The sequence below is a fragment of the Myxocyprinus asiaticus genome, chromosome 46, assembly GCF_019703515.2.
Source record: "Myxocyprinus asiaticus isolate MX2 ecotype Aquarium Trade chromosome 46, UBuf_Myxa_2, whole genome shotgun sequence".
In the NCBI taxonomy this organism is placed as follows: domain Eukaryota; kingdom Metazoa; phylum Chordata; class Actinopteri; order Cypriniformes; family Catostomidae; genus Myxocyprinus; species Myxocyprinus asiaticus.
In genome coordinates, this window is record NC_059389.1 from 5191378 (window position 1) to 5218545 (window position 27168).

The following is a 27168-nucleotide window of genomic DNA, read 5'->3' on the forward strand; positions in this document are numbered from 1 at the left end:
CCTACTCATAACAGAGGGTTTCTGGCTTAGCGCTGTAAACAGAGGGGACTTGAGAGGAAATGAAAGTTACATCCAGGTTGTAAAACTTTGCGAACGTATTAAGTGATGACCATCCTGCTGTCAAAATTATGTCCTGTAGGGACACACCGTTTGTCCATGCCCATGATGATGCCATGCCTCTAGTTGAATGCGCTTTGACCCCAATAGGGCAATTTACACATTGCGACTCATATGCAAGGGCAAGCGCATCGACAATCCAGTGCGAGATCCTTTGTTTGGAGACAGACATGCCTTTTGTGCGGCCTCCATGGCAAATAAAGAGCTGGTCTGATAGCCGAAACTGGTGGGTGCGTTCAACATACAATATGTGTGTAATGCCCGCACAAGGCATAACAAATGCATAGACCGTTCCTCATCTGAATTAAAAGGTGGGGAATAGAATGCTTGCAAACGGACCACCTGAGCCCTGAAGGGTGTTGATAAAACCTTAGGCATGTAGCCTTTTCTAGGTTTAATCGTGGCTTTTAAAAGGTTTGGTCTGAACTCCAGACATGAGCTGTCAGTTGACAGTGCCTGCAAGTCACCCACCCGTTTAAACGAGGCCAAGCCTAACACAAGTGTGGTCTTTAATGAAAGGATGCGCAACTCAACAGATTCCAATGGTTCGAACGGGGAGCTTGTAAGTGCTTTCAGCACTAAATTTAGGTCCCAAGTCGGATCCGTAGCGGGGCGAGGGGGGTTCAACCGCCTCGCTCCCCTAAGGAGTTTTTTTTATCAGATCGTGCCTGCCTATAGAGGAGCCCGCCTCTGGGGCATGAAACGGCAAAATAGTCGCTACATAGACCTTAAGCGTTGATGGGGTAAGACCAGCATCTAATCGCTCTTGAAGGAATGTAAGGATTTCAGCTATGACACAATTGACTGGGTCTTCGTTACACGAAGAGCACCAGTTTGCAAACACCTACCATTTTAGCGCAGAGAGACGTCTCGTGGATGGCGCTCTAGCCTGTAAAATGGTGTTCAGTACTGACTGGATGCTCCGTTCAGGGGCCACACATGTAGGTTCCACAGCTCTGGCTGGGGATGCCAAATCGTGCCATGGGCTTGAGAAAGGAGGTTCCTCCTCAGTGGTATTTCCCACAGGGGGTCGTTCAACAATTCTATCATCTCTGGGAACCAGGACTGGTTGGGCCTGTCATGAAGGAAGAAAAATCTGAAGTAATGGTGATTGAGCGCCCGCTTAATATAAGCCAAGTTCGCACCTGAAGAGGCGGGCTCAAACACCATTGCCAATCAGAAAGATTCATGTTTTTGTACAAGGGTTTCAACCAGGTCCTGGAGGAAAGTAAGTTTCCCCATAGCAATGTCGAAGTGAACTGAATCTAAAGGGAACCTTTTCACACTGTCTATGAAGCCTCTACTAGACAATGACCCTCATGATCAGTTGTTTGTTCTAGTGAATCATTGTAACCATAGTAATGATACATTATAACTCTTAAAGGAATATTCCTTTATACAATAGAAGATAAGCGTTTTCGACAGCATTTGTCCTTTTTCTTTAAAAAAACCCCCCCAAAAATCTAGGTTCCAGTGAGGCACTTACAATGGAAGCGAATGGGGCCAATCCATAAACGTTTAAAGGCAAAACTGCCACAAAACTTAAGCAATATGGATTTTAACAGGATTTTAGTGAGTTAAAATCGCTTACTAACCTTTTATGTTTAAAGTTATACACAGTTTTACAACTTTGTTGCCATGATGACGTAACATCGGTGTCAAAAACGCTGATTTAAAAAAACTTTACTGCTTAATAGGGGTGGGTAAAAATATAGTTTTTCCGATTAATTGCGATCTTTATTTGAACGATCTCAATATCGATTTTTAAATCCCAAGATCGATCTTTCACTCAGTGCGCAAGCCTTCACTACTACTGAGAGGAAATCACTCGCATTCCCAACCAAATTTCGCGCTATGCGACTAAAGTGAATATAGTTGGCAAGTGGCTGGTAAATGTTTACATGTCACTCACCAGTAATTGTGTAGTTTAGTCGTGAAGTGTTCAGCAGCGAGATCCTTTCACAGCATGTTGAGAGTAAAAGTTGTTCCGTGTAATGTCCACTCGAGATCCACGCACCCATTTGTCACTGAATAATGTCTCTTTTAATACCCTTTCTGTTATTTTCAGTCAGTTGTTGATCAAAAACAACTACAAAAAAAACATAAATCAAATCATGCATTGCACAGATGAGGTAAAGCCATTCGAGGCCTCTCTAGTTAACATGCACTCATTTAAAGGTGCTGTTTACAGAAATGCTGTTTTTTTGTTACAGAGACAGTACCGGTTTTAGCACGTGTTCAACAAATCAATGTAAATACGTGTAAATAGTACAAATTATGCAATTCAACAATAAATATGTAACACAAATAATCTATGAAATATAATATCTTATTGATTGAATGCATTTATTTGTTCATTTTTAAAAAGCCAAAATGTGACCAAAATGATGAAAAAGTAATAAAATATAATAGTTAATTTAACATTTTCCTAATGTACCTTGTTAAAAGTTCCCCTGGATAATTTAGAGAATTAGCTGGGAGATCATTTCTTTTATATGTAAGCAAAAGGGACATTATAACTGAAATAAACCCATATGAATCGATATTGAATCTAATTGAATCGAGAGCTTGTGAATCAGAATTGAATTGAATCGGGGAAATCTGTATCAATACCCAGCCCTACTGCTCAAATGTTACATGAGTTTTAACAGAAGAATAAATATAAGTGATTTATATAATAATAAGCTTCACATTTCTGCCTTTTTAAACCTTCCAAAAATTTGCCCCATTCACTTACATTGTAAGTGCCTCACTGTAACCTCGATTTTTGCTTTTTTAAAGGAAAGACAACTTGAAATGATCTTTTGTGGTACTCAGCATTATGCCACAAATGCTGTAGACTGAGCTTAAAGGTGCATTCATTGGTGTCATTTATGCAGCATTATTCAAACACATTTTCAGTGGACGTTGGCATTGTAGAAATTCACTTTTCACAGTCAGCCATGATTAATTTGATCAATGACTGAAAAAGTCCAATAAACAGGATGGTTACTGAGATTAAGTGAGAAGTATTAAGCGGCTGGTCATGTGATTCTAACGTGGCAGCCCCCATGTGTGGACCCTCTCCATGTAGAATAAAACAGCTTTTATAAGGTTACTGATATGACAGGAGTCTTCATCTCATGTGAGTGTTCATGGTTTTAATACGTATGTTTTTTAAAAGTACTATTAATTTCTTTAGGAGTAAATTACTGAGCGCACCTTTACCTTGTGTTGAATGCTGAAAATTCCTTGAACTGTTTATAGAATGACCTTTAAGTCCTCATGCAATCAAAATTCACCCAATTTGCATTTTTGGTCCTATTATGAATGATTCATTGACGTATGTTATGTTATTGTAATATTGTACTATTTAATCAAAATGTAAAACCTTGCTCCACCTCTGAAACAATTTTTTGATTGACATATTTTTTAGCCCCACCCCTAAATGTCACAGTACGGAGGTAAATTTGGCTGTGAATGAAAATCAAGTTGAATTTAAATTGTATAATGCATTATAACACTTCATGTTTTATGTGTTATAATTAGTGCTGTCAGTCAATTCAATTTTTTATCACAATTTAATTGCATAATGTTTTCGTAGTTAATTGCAATTAATCACAGATTTAGAAAGTGTTGAAATTTGACTCTAAATATACTCCTTTTCCTGTCAAAATGCATTTATTTCCTTCTTAGGAAACAAAACAAAAGTATATGTAACAATATAAAGCTTTATTAACATTTTCCAAACAAAGCCTTCCACAGTATAAAGATAGAAATGCTCTAAAATAGCACCAATTCAAGTAACATCCTCTGTAAAACCAACCAAACATGTACATACAAGTGAATTACATACTGTAATTGTGAAGTACATGTTTGGAAATTGTATTTCAGCCTATTTAAGTGTAAACCTTTCATTTCTGGTCTCTCAAGATCAAAAATGAACAAAAAAGTATTATAAAGTATTTAAAGAAATACTTATGGCCTTTAGACAGTTTTCATGTGGAAGCTGTTTTTTTTGTTTTTTTTTACGTATTCAAAACTTGATTTTTTTTTTGTTTGAAGGATTTTGACAGAGACTGTCGTGTGTCTTTACAGCAGAACTTAAAAATGACAGCCGTTTCTTCACATAACATCTACCAAAAAGATGCGTTACTCTGTCACTCTGTCACTTTCTCAGTCACCCATTATATAATTTTGTCACTCTGTTTCTTTCTCTCCATCCTTGTGTCTCGTATAAAATGGCTTTCTCTTTGGAGACTTCAGTGTGTTGCATGTCTGGTTTAACTCCAGACGGAGACAAGGCTGTGATTCGTGTCCGCTGAGCTTGGAGATTTGGATTTGTGTGCAGACGTGGGAAAAAAAATAAAGAAAATGGCTTTTTTTTCACCAAATTACATTTTCTTGACTTTTCCCTCCTCTCTGACACACAAATGAATTCCAGCAAGTTGTCTCCTCACATTAGGGCATAAGCGGACCTGTCCAGGGCTAAGCAAACCAATCTTATCTTGTTGCCATGGGAGCGCTCTTACCGTGCTGTTGGAATCTAACACTTGGCCCGCCACCATATCTAATTCGCTCCAACTTCCTGTACCTTAAGATTGTGAAAGTCCCTCATGTTGATGTCAAATTTCACTCTGTGTCTCAGCAAGGTTATTATTGTTTTCCACTCTTACATTTTTTGTTATTTTAGTATTATTTTCCAATTTACATTTCATTTTAGTTTTACAATAGTTAGTTTCAGATGATTTTGGATTGTCAGTTTAGTTTAGCTTTTATTTTATCAAATTATTATTATTATTATTATTATTTTTTTTATTTTATTTTTTTTATTGTATTTTAGTTTTAGTAATTATAGTTAATGAATCAATAGAGGAAAGTGTATTTTTTCATTTGGTTATACTTCTGCGAGTGCAGTAAAGACAAAATATACTTATATTCAAGATCTTTTCTCTAAAAGCAAGTCTAAATATCTTTTATATTTTTTAGATATTTTAAAATATTTGTATTTTTAATATTATATTCAACATTCTCAGATAAATTTGTTTTCTTCTGCAGTAGCTGCTAAAGTAAATGTATGTTATTTTAAAGGAGTTTTAGATATTTATATTGTAAAACAAGTCATTTTCATAAAATCATTATTTTGTTGCAGTGTATAATGGGGAGAAGACTCTCTCACCTTTCTGTTCACTTCAATCCATCTTTAACTCACAAAAAAACAAACTCTCTAATTAATAAAGCTGTGTATTGCCAATTTTCTTCATGATAAGAAATGCACAATGACACATATATTATGATTCAATAAGTTGTGAGCCATCACGTTATAATCTAGCTGCATTAAGTGTGTGTGCTCAAGGGATGAGCGTCCCCACGACAGAGTGTGCATCAGCCGGGTGTAGTTTCAATCTCTCCCCCTTAGATCGGGACATTCACGCAACTCACAGAAGAGGCGCTGACCGCACAGAGAAATGCCAGTTTCGGAGTTTGTAGTTATTTACATGACCTTTATTCCACAACAGGAGTGCTTCTGTATTCACTTATTTTGTATTTTTGTATAATTCCCTCATATTTTGTGATCTACATCACCTGAAGTTGTGAAAGTTTAGAGTGCATCTGGACTGTGATCTGTGTAATTCTTTCTCTCCTCAGTCAGGCGTGAACTGCAGTGCTGCTCTCACGCATCATCATTAGAGTTTAATGTGATCTCACGTTACGTTAAATGAGATTAAACGACTATTCGACAACGGAAATTTTTGTCGACAATTTTTTTTTATTGTCGACGTTGTCGTTGACGTTGACTAATCGTTTTAGCCCTAATTTGATCTGTCGATCGTTCTATCGATTGTTTGATCTGTCAGTCCTTCTATCGATTGTTAGTTTATGTTGATCATTCTATCGTATTATTCTATCTATTGATTTTTCTATCTCTCGTTCGTTCATTCTTTCTATTTATCAATCTATTGATTGCTCTATCTATTGTTCGTTTGTTTGTTCTATCTTTTGATCATTTTATGTATATTTCATTCATTTTATCTTTAAATCTATTATTCTTTTTTTCATTCTATCGATCTTTGTTTGTTCAGCTGTTTGTTCTTTCGTTCTGTTTATCGATTTATCATTCACTCTCGTCTTATTTGTCTGTCTGTCTATCTTTCTGTCTGTCCTATCATTCTATTGTTCAATCGTTTTATCTCTTTGTCTGTCTGTCTCTGTCTATCAATCATTCTATCTGTTTATCATTCTATCTCTATCTGTCTTTCTGTCTATCTATCGTTCAGTCTAATATAATTGTGTAACAATTCTTATTTTTCCTTTTTTTCTTTTTTTTTATGACAGGTATAGTGAGAGAAGAGACACAAATCTATAGTGAGAAGAGGGGAAACAGCACCCGGAAAGCCAGACTCAAACTCGCCATCACCACCACGCAACATGTTGGAGCACGTACACGACCTGCCAACCCACATCTCCAACAATTGAGTTTTAAATTAATGAGCCAAGTTGCTACAAACCATTACAACACAGGTATAGTTGACTAATGAACTATTATTTTTTTAATTGTTCTAATTATTATTGCTCCTTTTTAATTATTGTTTTTAATTTCATTATTTATTAAGCATTGGTGTCTTTTACCTTGTTGCTGTTGCCACTGTGTTATAAAAAAAACAATAAACCACTCCAGGCTGTGTGTTACAGAGATTTTACCACAGTAAAAGTAATAGTTTGGCCAAAAATGAAAATTTTGTTATTTACTCACCTTCATGTTGTTCCAAACCCATATAACTCCTTTCTGTGGAACACAGGAGGAGGATTGTTGAAGAATGACCACAATCAATGACCACAATGGACTACTTTTTTAATACTTTTATGGTACTTTTGCACCTTTTTTTAAGCTTGAAAGCTCCAGTCCCCATTCAGTGTAATTTATAGCAAAAAACGACTACTGGTAGTACATTCTTCAAAATATCTCCTTTTGTGATTCATGGAGGAAAGTCATATGGGTTTGAAACAACATAAGGGTGTGTAAATGATGATAGAATTAAAATTTCCAGGTGAACTATCCCTTTAAGCTTTGCATTATGCCTAACAACCATCGTAAAATCACTCTAACGCACAACCTCAAGTGACTTATCGCTATATTCGAAACTGTTCTTCGCCATCTGGCCCCTGCAGTCCATTTTATCCAGTGCTAAATATTGGAGATGGCCATTGTCGGGAAGCATTCCGTGCCCCTCTTAGTCAGGTGAAGGCAGCACACCTGTCCAAACAGATGTCCATAAGGATCGCTGGGATTTTGTTTATTGATCTTGTCCGCTGCACAGACGCCCCAGCAGGGTTCACAGGAAGCACTCGTGGGGCTAGGCATGTCTCGGAGAGGACATGAGAAATCGTTGCGGGGGTTGTTGCTCGTGTCATTTGTTAGTAATATGTGATAAGCTTGCATGTGCTGGGTTTGGGTTTTTATTTGTGTGGATCAGGGCTGACTCAGGTCTATGGGACTGAAAAACATGCAGCTTTTGTTAGCATTAGACAGCATGTCCTACCGCTGGTTGCACCTGTGTCTCAGGTAGAGTACAGCCTTGAGCGAGAGACAGGGGAGCAAAAACGGCTTTGACAAACACTTTGGATGTCTTGACAAACAATTCAGACATCTTGTTAAAGTTGTATCTGCCTGTCAGCTCTGAGTTTCTCTGTTTCCAGGGTCTCAAGGTCTAGAATATTCTTTAGTCAGAAATCACACAGTGTAGGCTATAGCTTGTTGGTTTTATGGCAGCGGTCAGTAACCTTTTTTGGTAATCCCTGTTTTATTATTATTTACAATGTATATAATAGTAAATCTGAATAAATAGTTATACATTTGAATACATAGTTGTAAATCCAAATATATAGTCATAAATCCTGAATATATAAACGGATCTCTGAATGTATAGTTATAAATCTGAATATATAAATGTTAATTTTGAATATATAAATACAACTTAATGTTCGGACATGTTGAAAGACACAGTCGTTTTCCATATTTAACTTTAATGATCATAATAGGGCAGCTATCAAATTTAGGGCAGCGTTTTTGTTTTGATAATTTGCCATGTTTTGAAATCCAGTATACTGTATATCAAGTATATATTTGGATTATTAACTATATTTTCAGATTTATAAATACATATTTGGATTAATAACTATATATTTGAATTTACAATTATATATTCAAATTTTTCAAACTACATTTTCAGGATATATAAATATATTTTCAGATTCACAAGTATATATTCGAATTTACAATTCTACATTCAAAATTTTCAAACTATTTTCAGGGTATACAAATATATTTTCAGATTTACAAGTGTATATTCAGATTTATAACTATATATTCAGAATTCTATTGATATATTCAGATTTATTACTGTTTATTCATATTTGGCTTTATAACCAAGTATTGGGATTTACAAATGTATATTCCAAATGTATAAATATATAGTCCGTATGTTCATTATATATTATATGAAATATTTTGAATTACCTGTTTGCCACATTCTTCTCACCGCAGTAGTACAGAGTGGTTATCTGAGTTACTGTAGACTTTGTCAGTTCAAACCAGTCTGGCCATTTTCTGTTGACCTCTCTCATCAACAAGGCATTTCTGTCCACAGAACTGCCCCTCACTGGATGTTTTTTGTTTTTGGCACCATTCAGAGTAAATTGTAGAGACTGTTGTGGGTGAAATTCCCAGGAGAACAACACTTACAGAAATACTCAGACCAGCCCATCTGGCACCAACAATCATTCATGCGATTATCTAATCAGCCAATCATTTAGCAGCAGTGCAGTGTGTGAAAATCCCAGGAGATCAGCAGTTACAGAAAAACTCAAACCAGCCCATCATTTGAAGTCAGAAGTTTTCTTACACTTAGGTTGAAGTCATTAGAACTCACTTTTTAACCACAATCATTTCATTTTATTATGATTTCATATTAGCAAACTATAGATTTGGCAAGTCGTTTAGGACATCTAATTTGTGCATGACGCAAGTAATTTTTCCAACAATTGTTTACAGACAGATTGTTTCACTTTTAATTGACTATATCACAATTCCAGTGGGTCAGAAGTTTACATACACTAAGTTAACTGTGCCTTTAAGCAGTTTGGAAAATTCCAGAAAATTATGTCAAGGCTAATTTAGCTTCTGATAGGCTAATTGGAGTCAATTGGAGGTGTACTGAATTGGATGTGTACCTGTGGATGTATTGGCCTACCTTCAAACTCAGTACTTCTTTGCTTGACATCATGGGAAAATCAAAAGAAATCAACCAAGACCTCAGAAAAAAAAAATTGTGGACCTCCATAAGTCTGGTTCATCCTTGGGAGCAATTTCCAAATGCCTGAAGGTACCACGTTCATTTATACAAACAATAGTACGCAAGTATAAACATCATGGGACCACGCAGCCATCATACTGCTCAGGAAGGAGACACATTCTGTCTCCTAGAGATTAACATAGTCTGGTGCGAAAAGTGCAAATCAATCCCAGAACAACAGCAAAGGACGTTGTGAAGATGCTGGAGGAAACAGGTAGACAAGTATCTATATCCACAGTAAAACGAGTCCTATCTCTACATAACCTGAAAGGCTGCTCAGCAAGGAAGAAGCCACTGCTCTAAAACTGCCATAAAAAAGCCAGACTACAGTTTGCAAGTGCACATGGGGACAAATATCTTACTTTTTGGAGAAATGTCCTCTGGTCTGATGAAACAAAAATTTAACTGTTTGGCCACAATGACCATCGTTATGTTTTGAGGAAAAAGGGTGAGGCTTGCAAGCCGAAGAACACCATCCCAACTGTGAAGTGTGGGGGTGGCAGCATCATGTTGTGGGGGTGCTTTACTGCAGGAGGGACTGGTGCACTTCGCAAAATAGATGGCATCACGAGGAAGGAAAATTATGTGGATATATTGAAGCAACATCTAAAGACATCAGCCATGAAGTTAAAGCTCGGTCTCAAATGGGTCTTCCAAATGGACAATGACCCCAAGCATACCTCCAGAGTTGTGGCAAAATGGCTTAAGGACAACAAAGTCAAGGTATTGGAGTGGCCACCACAAAGCCCTGCCCTCAGTCCGATAGAAAATTTGTGGGCAGAACTGAAAAAGCATGTGCGAGCAAGGAGGCCTACAAACTTAACTCGGTTATACCGGTTCTGTCTGGAGGAATTGGCCAAAATTCAAGCAACTTATTGTGAGAAGCTTGTGGAAAGATAACCAAAATGTTTGACCCAAGTTAAACAATTTAAAGGCAATGCTACCAAATACTAACAAACTGTATGTAAACTTCTGACCCACTGGGAATGTGATGAAAGAAATAAAAGCTGAAATAAATAATTCTTTTTACTATTATTCTGACATTTCAGATTTAGATTTAGTTGATTTAGAGAATTAATCAAGGCTAAGAGTGACTACTTGAAGCATCTGAAATATATGGAAAATAGTAATAATAAAGTGAGTGCTATAGGTGTAAAAAATTTTAAAGGCACATAACCCTGTGTTGCTGCAGTGGGACTGTCTCTTTAAAAAGTTTATGGTTGCCGTTCTATGGAGACATCATGTAAAAGCCTTGGAAAGGAATTCCATCTGCAGTGGTCATGTGGTGATAAATAAAGATTCTATTCTGTTTCATGCTGTCTCCCTGTCAGTGGCAGAGAGCTAAAAGATGAGAAAAAAACAGAACAAGCTTTCATTAACTGCCGGTGATTTGAAGTGATTTTGATTACCGGCTTGCAGAGATTTGAAACGAGAGGTGGTCTGACTCATTCCAAACTGTGTTTATGACTGTCCTTTGGAGCATCTTCAATCAGCACAGTTATATGTTCTACTAAAAAAAGAACCACCGTTTAATTAGCACTGTTTTTTGTAGAAATGGTAGATTAATATGTGTGCACTGGAAGCGATCAGGGATTTGTTTAGCTGGCCTACAGAACATAGTTTATGACTGAAAGTTTAGAGTAAAGTTTGCACCAACTAGTCGATTAGTTCTGCCGTTAGTCAATCAGTACGTTTACATGGACACCAGAAAGCGGGTAATTGCGAGAAAGTGGCGTATTGCGAGGAAGCAGCGTTCTTGTTTACATGTAATGTATGAGTGGCGTACTCTTTACTCCTGTATACATGCGGCTCGGTCAGTAAGCAGCTTTCTCCAGAGCAACATAATTACCCCGCGACGCTTGTGTAAATAACAAACATGGTATCCAAGGAAGACTTCACTATTTTATTCTCTGTTGCTTCGCTTTATTTCCATATATTCCCGAGCTGTTGCTGTGTTTGTTTCCTTACCTTTCTATCGTGACCTGCAGCTGAATTGCACTTCAATAATAGTGGGGTTTCCCTTTACGTAAAACTCCGGGATTCCCTTAATGTATGAGCGCATATACGCGAACGTGAGGGACCGTCGATATTTTACAGTGGTGTTTATAAATGGGTATAGTTTATAGTGTATATGCTTTTCCCACTGTACACCCAGAAATGTTGTGTTGACATGTTGTTGGTCTCTGTCCTATGACATTTGTTATTCGGTCTGTTCCACGCCCATGCTCACTCTTCAAAAACCTGAAAGAACGCTGCGTATGCTCTTACAAGGCCACATAAACAGCTTTCTCCAGGAGAAACCAAGGTGTAGTAAACCGCTCTCTCTTAATCCCTTAAACGGCATAAGGAAATCGGCATTATCGTATACATGATGTTTCAGATCGCCACTTTCTGTAAAAACCCTGGAATAATCCGCTTAAGTGCATGTAAACGTGGTCAATGTGTTTTATGAAAGATTAGGGCCAAGTCCACCTTAATACATTTTTCACAATTATTTTGCTACTTCTATGTCTCATCCACAGTGGAGCAACGATTTACTCCTCCGAAAACAGGGATTTTGGAAAACGCTGACTAGTACTGCGTACTTTAGAAAACGATGACTTTAGTATACGAAACTGAAAACGGAGTTGTCAACCAAAAATGTATTGGTTTGGACTTTGCCTTGGAGTGCCACTTAAAAATAAAATGAAGGAATTAATTATCAATTTATTCATTAATTTATTTTTTTTATTAAATCACTTCTCGAATTGACGAATTAATACCGTCAGTTTTAGTATTAGCGTTGCCACTGCATTTGCCTTTGTAAGATTGATTCCAGCTAATCTCGTCAGCCATCAATATGTTTGGTCAGTGCAGGTATCAGCGATTGATTTTGTTTTTGTTTGTTTGTTTTTTGTTGTTGTTGTTTTTTACCCCTGCGGTTCAATCCAATGCACGTTGAGAGACCAGCGTCATCCAGACTCTCTCTCATTCATCCTGTCCTTGTTCCTCCTGTCCTCTGATCAGAGCTTCTCCTCTCTTCTTGCTCTCTCTCTTCACCCTGATCTGAGGTCATATCCGCTGAAATCCGGCATTAACATGCTTTTAGCATCTTCATGTGAAGATCTGAAATTAACCTTCTGCACTTTATCTGTGCTCTTGGTCTTCCATGAATACACATTTAAAAGCAAAGTTTCTATAAAGATGAAGTATGTACTGCTTCAAAGTCAGAGTACTTTATCCTGTTACAGTTTGTTAGCTACTAGCTATAAGGAATTAATTTGTTGGTTGATTTCCCAGAAAAGTGAAAACAAAATCAAATCATTGCTCTTTGTTATAGTGGCCTAACTTCTAGCTTAACTAATAGCATTTGGGGAAGGTTTACCTGTTTTTGGAGATTAAAAAAAGTTATTGATGTTTTATTATAGGTTCCTCTGATCAGTGTGTTGGTTCTACACTGAAAATAAATATGACTAATAAGATTTACATACATTTTTATTTTTACATAAATTTAAGTTTTTGCACAGTTTTTCGAAGTAAATTTTAATGGGATAAAATTAAGTAAAATTTTACTTAATGACATAATATTAAAGTGAGTAAATTTAACATAACCATTTCAGTTAATACAGTAACTTAGAAATCTGATGTACATGGTACCAACAGTAAATAAACTTGAAATGTAATTAAACATTTTATATGAATGTAGATAGACAACCATAAGAACTTCAAAAGTTCTCTTATAGCATCATAGGAACTTAGAAAGGTTATCTTATTGCATTATAGGTATTAAAAAAGTTTACTTATAGAATAATAGGAACTTAAAGTCCTTCTATAGCATCATAGGAACCTAAAAATGGTTTCTTATAGCATCAAAAGAACTTACAGGTTCTCCTGTAGCATTATAGTAACATAAAAGATTCTCTTATGGCATTGGACTATAAAACAAGTTTTGCAAGGTTTCTTTTTTATAAGTGTGGAGTTCATGAATCTTCACCAACTGGAACATGCTATGCAAATCGTGCCATTTGGCAGGAACAGACAGCTGTGAATGTTTGAACAAGTTGTTTCCTTCCTGTGATCTGCTGTGTGCAGGTTAACAAACAGATGATGGCAGATTCTGTAAGCCTCATTGATTAGCAACAAACAGTAGGTAAAGGTTTCTTCAAATCACCAGTTTTTAGAATTTGCAAAAAAATAAAATAAAGGTAAATTCCCAGTCACAGATTAAATCTAGACTTGGACCATCTGAAACTGAACATTAGTATAGTCCAAATGTTATAGTTTGTGTTGGAACTGGCTCTTACTGTATAAGCAGGCCTTTGGTAATGGAGATGAATCGATTTGATGTATCGCAGTCATGGAAAGTTATGACTTCATCATCCAGGATGAACCTCAGGAGAAAACCTGAGATAAAGAACAAATGCAAAAGAAACTTTTGCTGAAATAAACATACTAAACCTGACTAAGCTGGCTTACTGGTCTCCCTGGGTTTTGGGCACTTTTTTTAGCTGATCAGTCTGGGAGACTAGTTTAAGACCAGCTTGGAAAGGCTGGGAGACTGGCATAAACCAGCTAGGACCATCTTAAACTAGCAAACCAACTTATGCTGGTTTTCAGTATAGGGACATGCAGTTGCTTGTAGTAGTTGTAATTGTGACTGAGATTTGGTTCGGTTGGATCAGCTGGTTTCACACGAGAGGCCATAAGACTGACAAACCTTTAATGTGCTGGTAAAATAGAGCCATGTAAAGCTTCACTAGGTTCCGTCAACCTGCTGTCGCTACCTGCCGAGAGAGAGATAGAGTGAGAGCGCGACGGCGAGAGTTCTCCTGGGCCACGGCGTGTGATCAAATATAGCCCCATCTTCACACCTCATAAAACTCTGTTATGTCAGCTTTAGATTCCGACCTGAGCAGAGAGAGCTGGCTGCATATCAGAATGGCAAACTTTTTGTGGAAATCTTTCTGCTATGCAAAATCCTCAGACCGTTTGACTGCTGCTGCCCTGAATGAAGGATGCGCTGTTGAATGCAGGTAATAGGATCTAGAATTTTTGCATCTGGTCAAAGACTTTTGACTATAAGCGTAAAGTCTGGTCCACTTAGTAGCTTTCTCTGGCCAAAAGCTGCCCACTTCAAGTTCAAGTTTGTTTTACTTAGAAGAAAGAAACTGTCTAAATGACATGTACAGTGACCAATCACAGTTAAGGCCCGGTTGCATTTGAATGGTGAAATTCTAATTCATCTGAATGGAAATCTGTGCAATCAGGAATTCACCTGTTGGAATTCTGTTGAATATTCACATTGGACAAGCAAATAATTTTAGATGAGAGTTTTTTTTTTTTAAACTTCACTCCCCTGAGTATAAAGTGCAGTATAAGAAAAGGGGCTCCTCTGCAATGATTTTTGCGGGTTTTGCACTTAACATCCGCCCGCACAGCCTTCATCTGCGGATATTACATCAATGTAACGGGGGTCACTTACCGGACTCGTCTGGTGGACGACAATGGCACTTTCTAAAATGGAAACAATTGTTTTCTATGATTTTACACACACTGTTGCCGCCGCTTGGCGTCTGTTAGTGGTGCCCAGCTACGACTGCTGTACGACTATGACTGAGGCTGCTTGAATTTCTGCCATGTCATTGAGCCAAATCATTATTGACCCAAGGACATAGATTATTTACTCTAGCCATCACTGGATGATATATTATTGTGGTGAGCAGGGAAGAGCTGAGCGGTGTCTGGGCAGAGCGAGGCCGGGAAGATAACCTGTCACACCTGTCTCGCGTTCTAGCAAGGGGAGGCGGGAGTATTTAAGGAGAAGAGACAGCAGCAGACGGGAGAGAGATGTACGAAGCTTGTCCGCGTGTTTGAGTGTTTTTATGATTTGACGCAGCTGGCTGAAAAGCAGTGCGTGTTTTTGTTTCTTTGTATGTTGAAAAGTGTCATTAAATGTCTGTGTTTGTCAAGCCGGTCCCAGCTTCCTCCTTACCCTCTTAATTCTTACAATGTGTTTGTGTCTTTCACATAGCCTACACGATTTGTTTTCAGTTTCAAATATGTCTTTTGTGGTTTGACAGCTTTAATGAAGCCCATTCAATGCTACAGATAGCTAATCGTTAAGTTCGTTCATCAACATCACTTTGTTCATTTCAAGGGAAAACCTTGGTAACTTTTGTGTGTACTGTCTGCCACCTGCACCACATCGACATGCCCTGTTGTGTTTGATACCTGTGCCGTGTCCTAGTGGCTTGGTGCTTCTCATCCAGTGTGCAAGTACCTTAAGTCTGTTTTTTTTTTTTTTTTTGTGTGTGGGACATTTGATAGCCCTCTACGGGTAAACCGCTTGTATGATTAGTTAGAAAAGACATTGCTACCAGAGTCAGAACTGGTTGAAGGTTTGTGCCAAATTTGGTGGCTGTAGCTTGAAAGCTCTAGGACAAGTTAGAAATTGTGGTCTTAGTTTAGGGATTTTGACAAAAACCGTATTCCAGGTTTGTCAAGCCAAAATAATTATGATATTATTAATGACAAATAATATTAATGATATCTAATTTACTTGCAACTAAGTATCACAAACAATTCCTGGAGTATCTTTCAAAGATTTTATGCCACAAAGAGCGCAAACTTTGGCAAATCCGATGTCCAGTTCTTCCTACAAAGTGCACATTGTAGAAGCCTGGAAACTTTTGTAAACTCAACCCAGTAGACGGATAAAAACCTGGGCACCCTGAATCCAAAAAACTGTTAAGCCAATCAATCAGATTGAAACGTTCTATTTCAGCCAACTCCTGCCATTTTTGTGTTCAGTATGCATCAGATGGTGTGTGGGCGAATCGTTTGAGGCCGAGACTCCATTCTGGTTACAGCTTGAGGGGTTATAGGTCTCTTCACTCTCAACAGAGAGCATAAGGGCACAAAACTGATCACACACTTTGCTCTACACTTTGATTTCATCTTAAAAGACTTACCCCAGTGTGGTAAAGTATGTGAAGAGTCTTAGGACTTTGATCGGTTCCAAGTAGGTGCAGAAATCAAGCTCAGGTGACCAACCGAACCTTAACGCTGAGAATATATGATTAGAACTAACCATGTTCAGCCGTAAAACACTGGGCTTTGTCTGTCTCTCTTTGTTTGTGATCAGAGGTGGCCATAATGGGGTTTGGAGAGCAGACACTGTTCACGGTGGCCTGGGAAGCTCTCTAGATCTGTGCTTGGAGAAGGATAGAGCGAGAGACAGCAGTGATGACATCACCCTTTTACTTTGATGGGGCAAAAACTTTTCGTGGAACACAAAAGGGGAAATTTTAAAGTCTTTACAGGAGCTGCGTCTCAAATCAAGCTCAAACAAATTGAGTGTGAAATGTAGGACACTTCTTGGACTTTGGTCGCGGCTACGTAGGCTACTTACTCACTAATACAATGTCGCTGCGTTTACGCTTCTCATTACACTTGAATATCATTTTCCTCCAAAAACAGAGACTTTCAAAAACACTCTCCATAACCGCATACTTTGGAAAATGTTGACTTAAACAAATTAGTGGATGTGGCTGTAGAGGAAGGGACAGAGTTACCTGGCCGCTGACCTGACAAAACAATTGTAATTAATGGAGAATTAATGGTTGAATGCTTTACCGTCAGCCCACGTTGTGTGAATATGTACATTATTTGAGATAATTTGAGAGGTTGGCTAATGTGCTAAAATTAGTGACAACACACTGAGTGCATTTTACTTGAACTTCCATCAACTGATAAATGGCAAATGCTTCTTTGTAAGAAAAAAACTATAGTGTTCCATTTGAGACAATGCTACACTTTAAAAATTCATACACTAGATGGCCGAGTCAGTGTAAGTGCATAGTATATAGTATGTCATTTGGGACATAGTTTGGGTTTATTCACCATAAAGTAAGTCAGTAGTGACTTCTGTCAAACTTGAAAAAGGACAGAAGAAAAACAACACCATAAAACCATAGTATTTCGTCTTGTGACCAAATGTCATGACATCATGTCACACCATAGTGCTTGAGTTGTATCGATTACTTTTGTTTTATGGTGTGGTTTTGTTTTTGGTTTGTTACATTCACTATATTCAAAGTCTTCTGAAGCCATTTGATCACTTTGTCCAATGAACCATATGAAATGTATGTCATTATTCACTCTCAAATAATTTTATTAATAAAGTAATCTGCTGGGGCCTGGGTAGCTCAGTGGTAAAAGACGCTGGCTATCACTCCTGGAGTTTTTATCACCCCTGTGCATTGGTCTGCCCCAAACTGCGTTATCCCGCCTACAGCTTGTGCAAAACGCGACAGCTAGGCTTTTAACAGGGTGAAGAAAGAGAGATCACATTTCCCCTGTTTTAGCATCTCTACAATGGTTTCCATTTAAATTTGGGGTCGATTTTAAAATTCTGATTTTAGTTCGCTAGTTTGAATCCCAGGGTGTGCTGAGTGACTCCAGCCAAGTCTCCTAAGCAACCAAATTGGCCCGGTTGCTAGGGTGGGTAGAGTCACATGGGGTAACCTCCTCGTGGTCACTATAATGTGGTTCGTTCTCGGTGGGGCTCGTGGTGAGTTGGGCGCGGATGCCGCGGTGGATGGCGTGAAGTCTCCACACGCTATGTCTCCATGGCAACGCGCTCAAGCCACATGATAATATGCGCGGGTTGATGGTCTCTGGGATTCATCCTCCACCACCCAGATTGAGGCGAATCACTACACCACCAGGAGGACTTAAAAAAAAAATAAATAAAAAGCGCACTGGGAATTGGGCATTCCAAATTGGGTGAAAAAGGGGAAAAAAAAAAAATAAATAAATAATATGCTTAAATCAAATATGATGGCTATGTTGATAACATCATACCTCATTGGTTCTCATCGCATCTCATTGCCAAACATCATGTCACAGCAAAGTGCAAAGTTGAACCGGCTGCTTTTACTGGAGTTGTGTTTTTTTTTTTTCTCTCTCTAGTGTTTTCAGAGTCTTCTGAAGCCATTCAAACACTCTGTGTGATGAATTGTACGAAATTTAAAAGTTTTTCTCAAATCATATGAATAAAGTAACACTTAAATCACATATGGCAGCTATGCCGATAACCACAAACCTCATTGGTTCTAACTGATTCTCGTGACCAAACGTCATAAAATCATGTTGCACGACAGTGCTTGAGTCGAACCGATTACTTTTACTTCAGTTTTATGGTGTTTTTTAGTCTTTTTTATTTTTTTTATTTTTTTTTTTAGCTTTTTCAGGACAAAAACAAACAAACAGTAAACGTTATCGATATGACTTATGCACTATTTTTTGCTGTTTAGTTAGGCTCCTACCTCAGTTTTGTAACATAGCTAGTGTCTCCTGACAATCATCTTAAACTTACGCTAATGATCCTCAAGATATCGACCTATCGACTTACCCTCAGGAGTGCTCATCTTGGTCTCTGAAGGTCAAGGTTTCAAACTCACTAGAAGCAAAAGCAAGAATCTGATATAAACGAGAATCATGCAGATTTGTGGCTGAAGAGAGTGGAACTGTCTGTCTTTCACTGTCTGTCTCATGCTCTCATTTTCTCTCAATCCATTCTGATGGGATTTTCAGGCAACCGGTAATCCGTAACCACAAAATCTTTGGCGCAGTACATAATTCTATCTCTCTCTCATTTTCTCTCTCTCCCTTTCCCTTCTTAATACTAAAAATAATTTAGCTGCCTCAATGGAGGATGCTGGTTTTATCCCCAAATCTGGGCTGAAAAGGGGTGTGTGTTTGTTGCCAGCAAGTATTGTGTAGAATTAGTCTGTGACCGACTCAAACTCATTATCTCTCTCTCTCTCTCTCTCTCTCTCTCTCTCTCTCTCTCTCTATTTCTGTCTTCTTTGGCTAAGGCATTTTGAAAATGCCAAGGATTTACCCTGGTGCTAAGCGGTTCACAAACCTTTTTCCTGCACCGTGACGAATTGGGTCGCAGATGTAGAAGTCTGAGGAACATCTTTAGACAACTTCTGCCTGAATACCCTCTTCTATTTAACACACAACACATCTGAGGGTGTGTGTGAGTGTGTAAGAGATCACTGTCATATCTGCAGGGCCCTTCACGCTTGTCTATCATGAATCTGGCACCAACAATCATGCCACGGTCCAAATCACTGAGATCACATTTTTACCCTATTCTGATGGTTGATGTGAACATTAACTGAAGCTCCTGACCTGTATCTGCATGATTTTATGCACTGCACTGCTGCTAAATGATTGGCTGATTAGATAATCACATGAATGATTGTTGGTGCCAGATGGGCTGGTTTGAGTATTTCTGTAAGTGTTGTTCTCCTGGGAATTTCACCCACAACAGTCTCTAGAATTTACTCAGAATGGTGCCAAAAACAAAAAACATCCAGTGAGCAGAGGTTCTGTGGATAGAAATGCCTAGTTGATGAGAGAGGTCAACCGAGAATGGCCAGACTGGTTAGAAATAACAAAGTCTGCAGTAACTCAGATAACCACTCTGTGCAATTGTGGTGAGAAGAATTGCATCTGAGAATGCTATTCTGAGATGTGGATTGTTTTGGCGGCACAAGGGGGACCTACACAATATTAGGCAGGTGATTTTAATGTTGTGGCTGATCAGTGTATATGAAATGAGTGTTTTAATCATTTGCAGCCTTCCAAACATATTCGCTGAGTAAAATCAGCAAAAAACAAGACATAGCAAGACATATTGTTACTCTCCCATTAGATATGGTTTGAGATTTCATATCTGACTGTACACAAGTCATTCCTTATCATCCGCAGGCATGTGCATGCACAAATCAGGAATCCAGAGCATACACACAAGAAACAGCGGTACAATCTGTTGCAAATGCCACCGAGCCTGACAGGAGGCCGAATCTTAGATAAACGCCAGAGATATGACATCTATATCGTGTGTGCACAGAGAGCCCGTCTGGAACAACAGTTGTTTTGGCAGAATATTTGTGCACGACTATTTCAGCACCGTGAAATGGCAGAGGAACCCAAGACAGAAGGAAATGGGTGTAGGTTTTATTGACAGCCAGAGAGATGGTCCTGTCATTCTCAAACTTTGACAATTTTTCTAAATGTGGCCGGGGAAAAAAGGCACAGACGCCCAAACGAGAGGTTGAGAAAAGCCATTATAGTTGACAGCATGTCCAAAGAACTGACAAACATCCTGTTTTTAAAAAGATTGGAATGGATTGGATGTCGGCATTCCCTTACAAAAAGAGTACAAGACATGGCGGTACTGTGGTATAGTGATGGTATCAAATGGTAATATAATGGTACTTATACTATTGTCAGTTATTCATATCCAGTCATCATGATGTTTACATTTACTCCAAAATGCTTCAACAGGTACCACAGTATTATCATAGTACATTCCCAAAAAACCATTGCATTACCATGGTACCATGACCAGAAAACATGGTAATACCATGTTACTTTTTAATTGTTTTTCAAAGGCATGTTAAATGATAAATAAGAAAGATAATGTTTGGCAAATTAAACATGTTTCAAATTAAACAACTTAACATTTCAAGGTGAAAAGTGTGAACCACTTTGGTAAGTCAGCCAGTCATAACTGAGGTAAGTTACATTCTGAAGACGTATCTAAGACCGCGATAAATGCTTTGTTTCTATCTCTGGCTTATTGTCGAGCTTTATTTGCCCTTTTTGTGTGAAATACAATTATTTAATTTAAGAATTATTCATGTGAATCAATTGCTTACATATTTTATTGGACTCTGGTATTTATAGTCTTCTGAGAAATTTGTTTTAGTCTGCTGACACCCTTGAATTCAGAATCGTTTTAGAGTTTTTATTAAAAATGGATCTTAAACAGGTTAGGGTTAGTTAGGGTTAGGATTATTACAATAATAATTGTTCATGTCTTTATTGAACACATCCTATTAAACATTTACAGTGCTGTGGAAAAAGTACGTGAACCCTTGGAACTGGTCGATCCTCCTTTAGCGGCAATAACCTCAACCAAGCGTTTCTGGCAGAAGGAATTTTGGACCATTCTTTCTTACAGAACTGCTTCAGCTCAGCCATATTCTTAGGATGGTGTGAACGGCTCTCTTGAGGTCATTCCACATCATCATTGGGTTAAGGTCTGGGCTCTGACTGGGCCACTCCAAAAGGTAGATTTTCTTTTTTTGAAGCCATTCTGTAGTGGCTTTACTTTGATGGTCATTGTCCTGCTGCATCACCCAACTTCTACTGAGCTTCAGCTGGCACACAGCCACCCTGATATTATCCAGTAGGATATATTGATAAACTTCATGATGCTCCCTCCACCGTACTTCACCGTTGGGATGATGTTTTCATGTTGGTATGCAATGCCATTTTTACACCATACTTAGCGCTACGTGTTCTTCCCAAACTATTGAACCTTTATCAGTCCACAAAACATTTTCCCAGTAGCGTTGTTGAGTGTCAAGTTGGTCTTTGGTGAACTTCTGGCACGCAGCAATGATTTTGTTGGAAAGTATGCCTGTTTAATGTTTCCGTATAGTGGAATCATGAACAGAGATGTTAACCAGTTCCAATGATTCCTTCAAGTCTTTAGCTGTCACTCTGGGGTTCTTTTTTACCTCATTAAGCATTCTGCGGTGTGCTCTCTGAGTCATCTTGGCTTGATGGCCACTTCTAGGGAGAGTAGCCACAATACTAAATCGTCCCCATTTATAGACATTTTGTCTTGACTTTATAAACCATTCAAGCTTTATGCAAAGCAACAATTCTTTTTTTTTTTTTTTTTGTTCTTTTTCTCCCAATTTGGAATGCCCAATTCCCAATGTGCTTTTAAGTCCTCGTGGTCGCATAGTGATTCGCCGCAGTCTGGGTGGCGGAGGACGAATCCCAATTGCCTACGCATCTGAGACCGTCAACCCGTGCATCTTATCACGTGGCTTGTTGAGCGCGTTGCCACGGAGACATAGCACGTGTGGAGGCTTCACGCCATCCACCGCGGCAACCACGCTCAACTCGCCATGCGCCCCACCGAGAACGAACCGCATTATAGCGATCACGAGGAGGTTACCCCATGTGGCTCTACCCTCCCTAGCAACCGGGCCAATTTGGTTGCTTAGGAGACCTGGCTGGAGTCACAGCACGCCCTGGGATTCCAACTAGCGAACTCCAGGGGTGATAGACAGCGTCTTTTACCACTGAGCTACCCAGACCCCTACAAAGCAACAATTCTGAGATCTCTTTTATTTTCTTGAGGCATGGTCCACATCAGCGGATGCTTCTTGTGAATAGCAAACTCAAAATGTTTGAGTGCTTTTTATAAGTCAAAGTAGCTTTAACCCACACCTCCAATCTCGTTTCATTAATTGAATACCAGGTTTGCCAACTTCTGACTCTAATTAGCCATATATATGTAATGTTGTATATAATGTGGATTTTTGTTTTGAATATAATGTGAAATTCAAAGAATCTCATCTATTTTACTGTTGCTGAAACGTCTGTATTCAGGTCAGTCTTTATTTTTTTATAGCACATTTAAAAACAAGATTGGTTGACCCAAAAGTATTGAAATTATATTAAAAGGATAAATATAAAAGGACAAAACAAAGAGAAAACATAAATAAAGTATTAATTAATAAAATTACTACATTTTGGTACAAGAAATCTTCACTGACAGTTATAAGTGGACTCCAGGGGAAAACATTATAAAATTCTAAAAAAAGCATATAATATAGCCCATTTTAAAAAGCACCCAGCATGCACTTGCCATGCACTTGCCTGGCCATCATTCTCCACAGTTGTGGTGATATTCTGTGGCCTGTGTCCACTGTGTGTACACACAAGAAGTGATGTCGGCCTCGATAGAGGCCTCAGAACATTTTTATTCAAGCTTCTCATCTCTTGTTTGTGCGCTGCAGGCTTGGAGTGGAGACTATAACTCGCTTGTCTTGCGTTATCTCTTGCAGCGCCTCCACGATAGAGGCCCACGGGCAACTCTGACAGGAAATTGATGCGTTGTTCCTTTAGAGACTACACTCTCTTCCCTCGAAAGGATGAGTTTGACTCGCAGTTGAAGTATAGCTGTCGTCTATACTGTCAGAACACACACTTGCGCACACATACACAATCTCTCTTTGGCAAAAACAGGCGAGTTCAGATGTTAAACGGAGTTACTGAGCAGTGGACTGAATTTGAATGGGGACCCGCACAAATGTTTTGCGTTAGCATGCATATCTGTCAATGTCTCTCCGGTTACAAACCTAGTGAGTTTCCTTCGTAGGCTGCATTTTAAGTCATCATAGACGCACTCCCGACGCACTCACCTTTACGATTGTTTCTTGCCAGATTTTACAATAAGATCCCAGTGAGATCTTGGGGAAAAAAGCCAAAGTACACTGTGCTACATATATCTTTGTACAATATATAGTCACGATTGACAGAGTTGACTTGCCAATAAAATTGTCGATTATAAAATGTTCATTATATACTGATAAATACTGCTAAATATAGTAATTTAAGTAAAAGCGGACTGTCGGTTATTAAAAAAAAAACTTAATCGCTAATAAATTTGAATATAATTAAAAAATGTTGATTATAAATATAATTCATTCAGCACTAAGTAGAGCTAAAAACACTATAGAGTTATAAACTGACAGTGTTGATTATAAATATACAGTGTCGCTAAAAAAAGTAATGTAATTCAAATCTGAAAACATCAATTAAAAAAAATTCTAATATAATAAAAAATGGACTTGATTATAAATATATTTCAGATTCATTCAATACTGATAATTATTACTAAAAACGTTAATATAATTTAAAATGGACAATTTTACTGACAATGTGTGTGTGCTATGTATATTTAAGCTAATTAGAGTATTGCGTTTATTGTTAGATTATACTGTAAATATACACATCACTAAATATAGTAAAATAAATAAAAATGCACAATACTGAATTATAAATATACTAAAAAATTCATTAAATACTGATAAGTATCACTAAAAATATTAATATATTTAAAAACGAACTAAATTTATTATAAATGTACTTCATTCATTCAATACTGATAAGTATTATTTAAAAAAGTAATATAATAAAAATGGAATATATGGTCTACAAATTTACTTAAAATTAATTCAATGCTAATAGGTATCGCAAAAAATATACATATAAATGGACTATATGTATATATATGCCTAATTAAAATGTATTCAATACTGATACGTAACAATAAAAATAGTAATATAATTAAAAACTGACAATTTAACACACAATACGTGTGCTATGTATATTGAGTATTGTGTTATTTGTTTAGCAACCTCCTAATGCAAAAGTTTTGAAATCAGTTGTGATTTAAGTCTCCTGTCTGCTTCACACGAGGAGAGCTATTTGTTTGTCGCACCAAGCTGCTGCCTAAGTAGAGCGTTCCAAAACAGTCACTTGAGGTTAAATTACAGTTAGGAGGCTGCCTTAGAAAGCAGCGAGACAGCTGAATATGTTGTGGAACAGAGCCAGTGTATGTGTGTAGAGGGGTCCTGTTGCCGTGGAGGAGTTGAGATTGCAGAAGGGAGCTTCAACACCAAGCTCGACGTCCCTGAAGCCGACAGTTCAGTGATCGGATCACTCAGGTGGAAAAATGGCACTTTTATCAAAAGCAGAGAAACAGATAGCAGAGGCACTGAATCGTTTTATGGGGACTTGAGAGACTAGATGGATTTTTGCGGTTTGAGGGTTCGGGACTATATTATAGAGCTGTTCCTCTAAACATTTTGGTCACTTTGTAGTGATTTCACACCACAGTGGCTTGTTTTTTACGTTTGACATCTCAAAATAAAACCTTAATGTTTTGGTTCTCAACTGGTGGTTCACACGTGTAATTAAGGACAGCAGGGAAAAAACAATGCTAAATGCAAATAATAACATTCAACTAACCATATAATCATGCATAGTTAGGACAGCAAAATAAAAAGGCTCATCAACTTTTAAAGGGAGCGGAAAAAGCTTCCCATATCTTTTGTTGTTTACATCACAGGTTTTACGTCAAATGTGTCTTGGTAAACTTGGTAAAATTTAACCAAAATAAAGCAAAAGCCAACAAATACAGCATATGCACCCTGAAAAACTGAATAAAACTACATTAAATACAGATTCATATGCATACTGTATACAATGTAGTATTAGAATTAAAAATAGACTCTATTTCTATCAATTAATTAAATATACCTGAAATTTATTCAATACTGATAAGTATCGCTAACAATATAAGAACAGACTATACTGATTATAAATATACTTCATCCATTCAATACTGAAGTATCACTAATAGCCTATAATAAAAAACTGACATTGATTATAAATATACAGGATCACAAAAATAGTACTATTATAAATAATGTACAATATTGATTATAAATGTGCTTTTTTTGGCTTTTCTCCCCAATTTGGAATGCCCAGTTCCCAATGCACTCTTAAGTCCTCGTGGTGGCATAGTGACTCACCTCAATCTGGGAGGTGGAGGACGAATCTCAGTTGCCTCCGTGTCTGAGACTGTCAATCCACGCATCTTATCATGTGGCTTGTTAAGCGTGTTACCTTGGAGACGTAGCGCGTGTGGAGGCTTCACGCTATTCCCCATGCATCCATGCACAACTCGCCACGTGCCCCACCGAGAACGAGAACCACATTATAGTGACCACGAGGAGGTTAACCCAATGTGACTCTGCCCACCCTAGCAACCAGGCCAATTGGTTGCTTAGGAAGCCTGACTGGAGTCACTCAGCACGCCCTGGATTTGAACTTGCGACTCCAGGTGTGGTAGTCAGAGTCTTTACTTGCTGAGCTACCCAGGCCCCCCAATTATAAATGTGCTTAAAGTTAATTTAGTACTAATAAGTATAGCTTAAAATAGTAAAATAATTAAAAACTGACTATATTGTTTCTAGATTTGCTTACAATTAATTTAATAATGATAAGTATAGCAAAAAATAGTTACATAATTAAAAACTGACTATATTGATCATAAATTTACTTAATTCATTAAATTCTAATAAATATTGCTAACAATAATAATATAATTAAAAACATACTGTATTGATTAAAAATATACTTAAAATTCATTCAATACTAAAGTATCGCTAAAATAATAATATATATAAAGCTACACTGTGTAACTGTTTTTTTTGTTAAAAAATAACACAATGTTATTAATGAGAGAGTGCAACAAAAATCCATCTTCCAAACCATGTCTTTACCCAAATACATTTTGATAAACATATAATAATGATTTATATTTTAGAGCTGTCGGGACAGGTTTCGTGGGAAATTGCATACATGCGTCATTCGCCCGTTTGTGTTTATATAATATCCGTACACAGAGAAAATAGCGTGTGTATGGTGTGGGAGTAGCGTGAAGCTGAAAGTTTGTCACAAAGAACGAGAAAAAATTACCATGGATCATTCAAAACGGCAAATTTCCGGGGAATCACCGGTTGTAAAAACAAAGAAACCCCAAACAGAGGAGAAGCTACAAGCAAAAATTGAAAGCGACAGAGTCCGTAATAAAACCTGAATCAACATCAGCTTGGCTTTTCAGAGGTGGCAATAACTCCGAGATCTGAAAGGATTTAAAAGGGACCCAGAGATGGCTTTTTTCTTACTCAACAGGTAAGACATTTTATTGATATGGTTTATGTATAGTTGTGTAATCACACACGTGTGTGTGTGTGTGTGTGTGTGTGTGTGTGTACATACTGTA

General features: G+C 37.8%; 1 protein-coding gene across 1 annotated transcript in view; it reads left to right on the plus strand.

The window, feature by feature from the left end:
• LOC127436245 (plexin-B2-like) overlaps window positions 1-27168 on the plus strand; it is a 223914-nt gene that overhangs the window by 98325 nt on the left and 98421 nt on the right. Inside the window, exon 2 of the mRNA XM_051690282.1 lies at window positions 6433-6618. Coding sequence (XP_051546242.1) covers window positions 6585-6618 — 34 coding nt within the window. The 5' untranslated portion in view covers window positions 6433-6584. The remainder of the gene's footprint in view (window positions 1-6432; window positions 6619-27168) is intronic.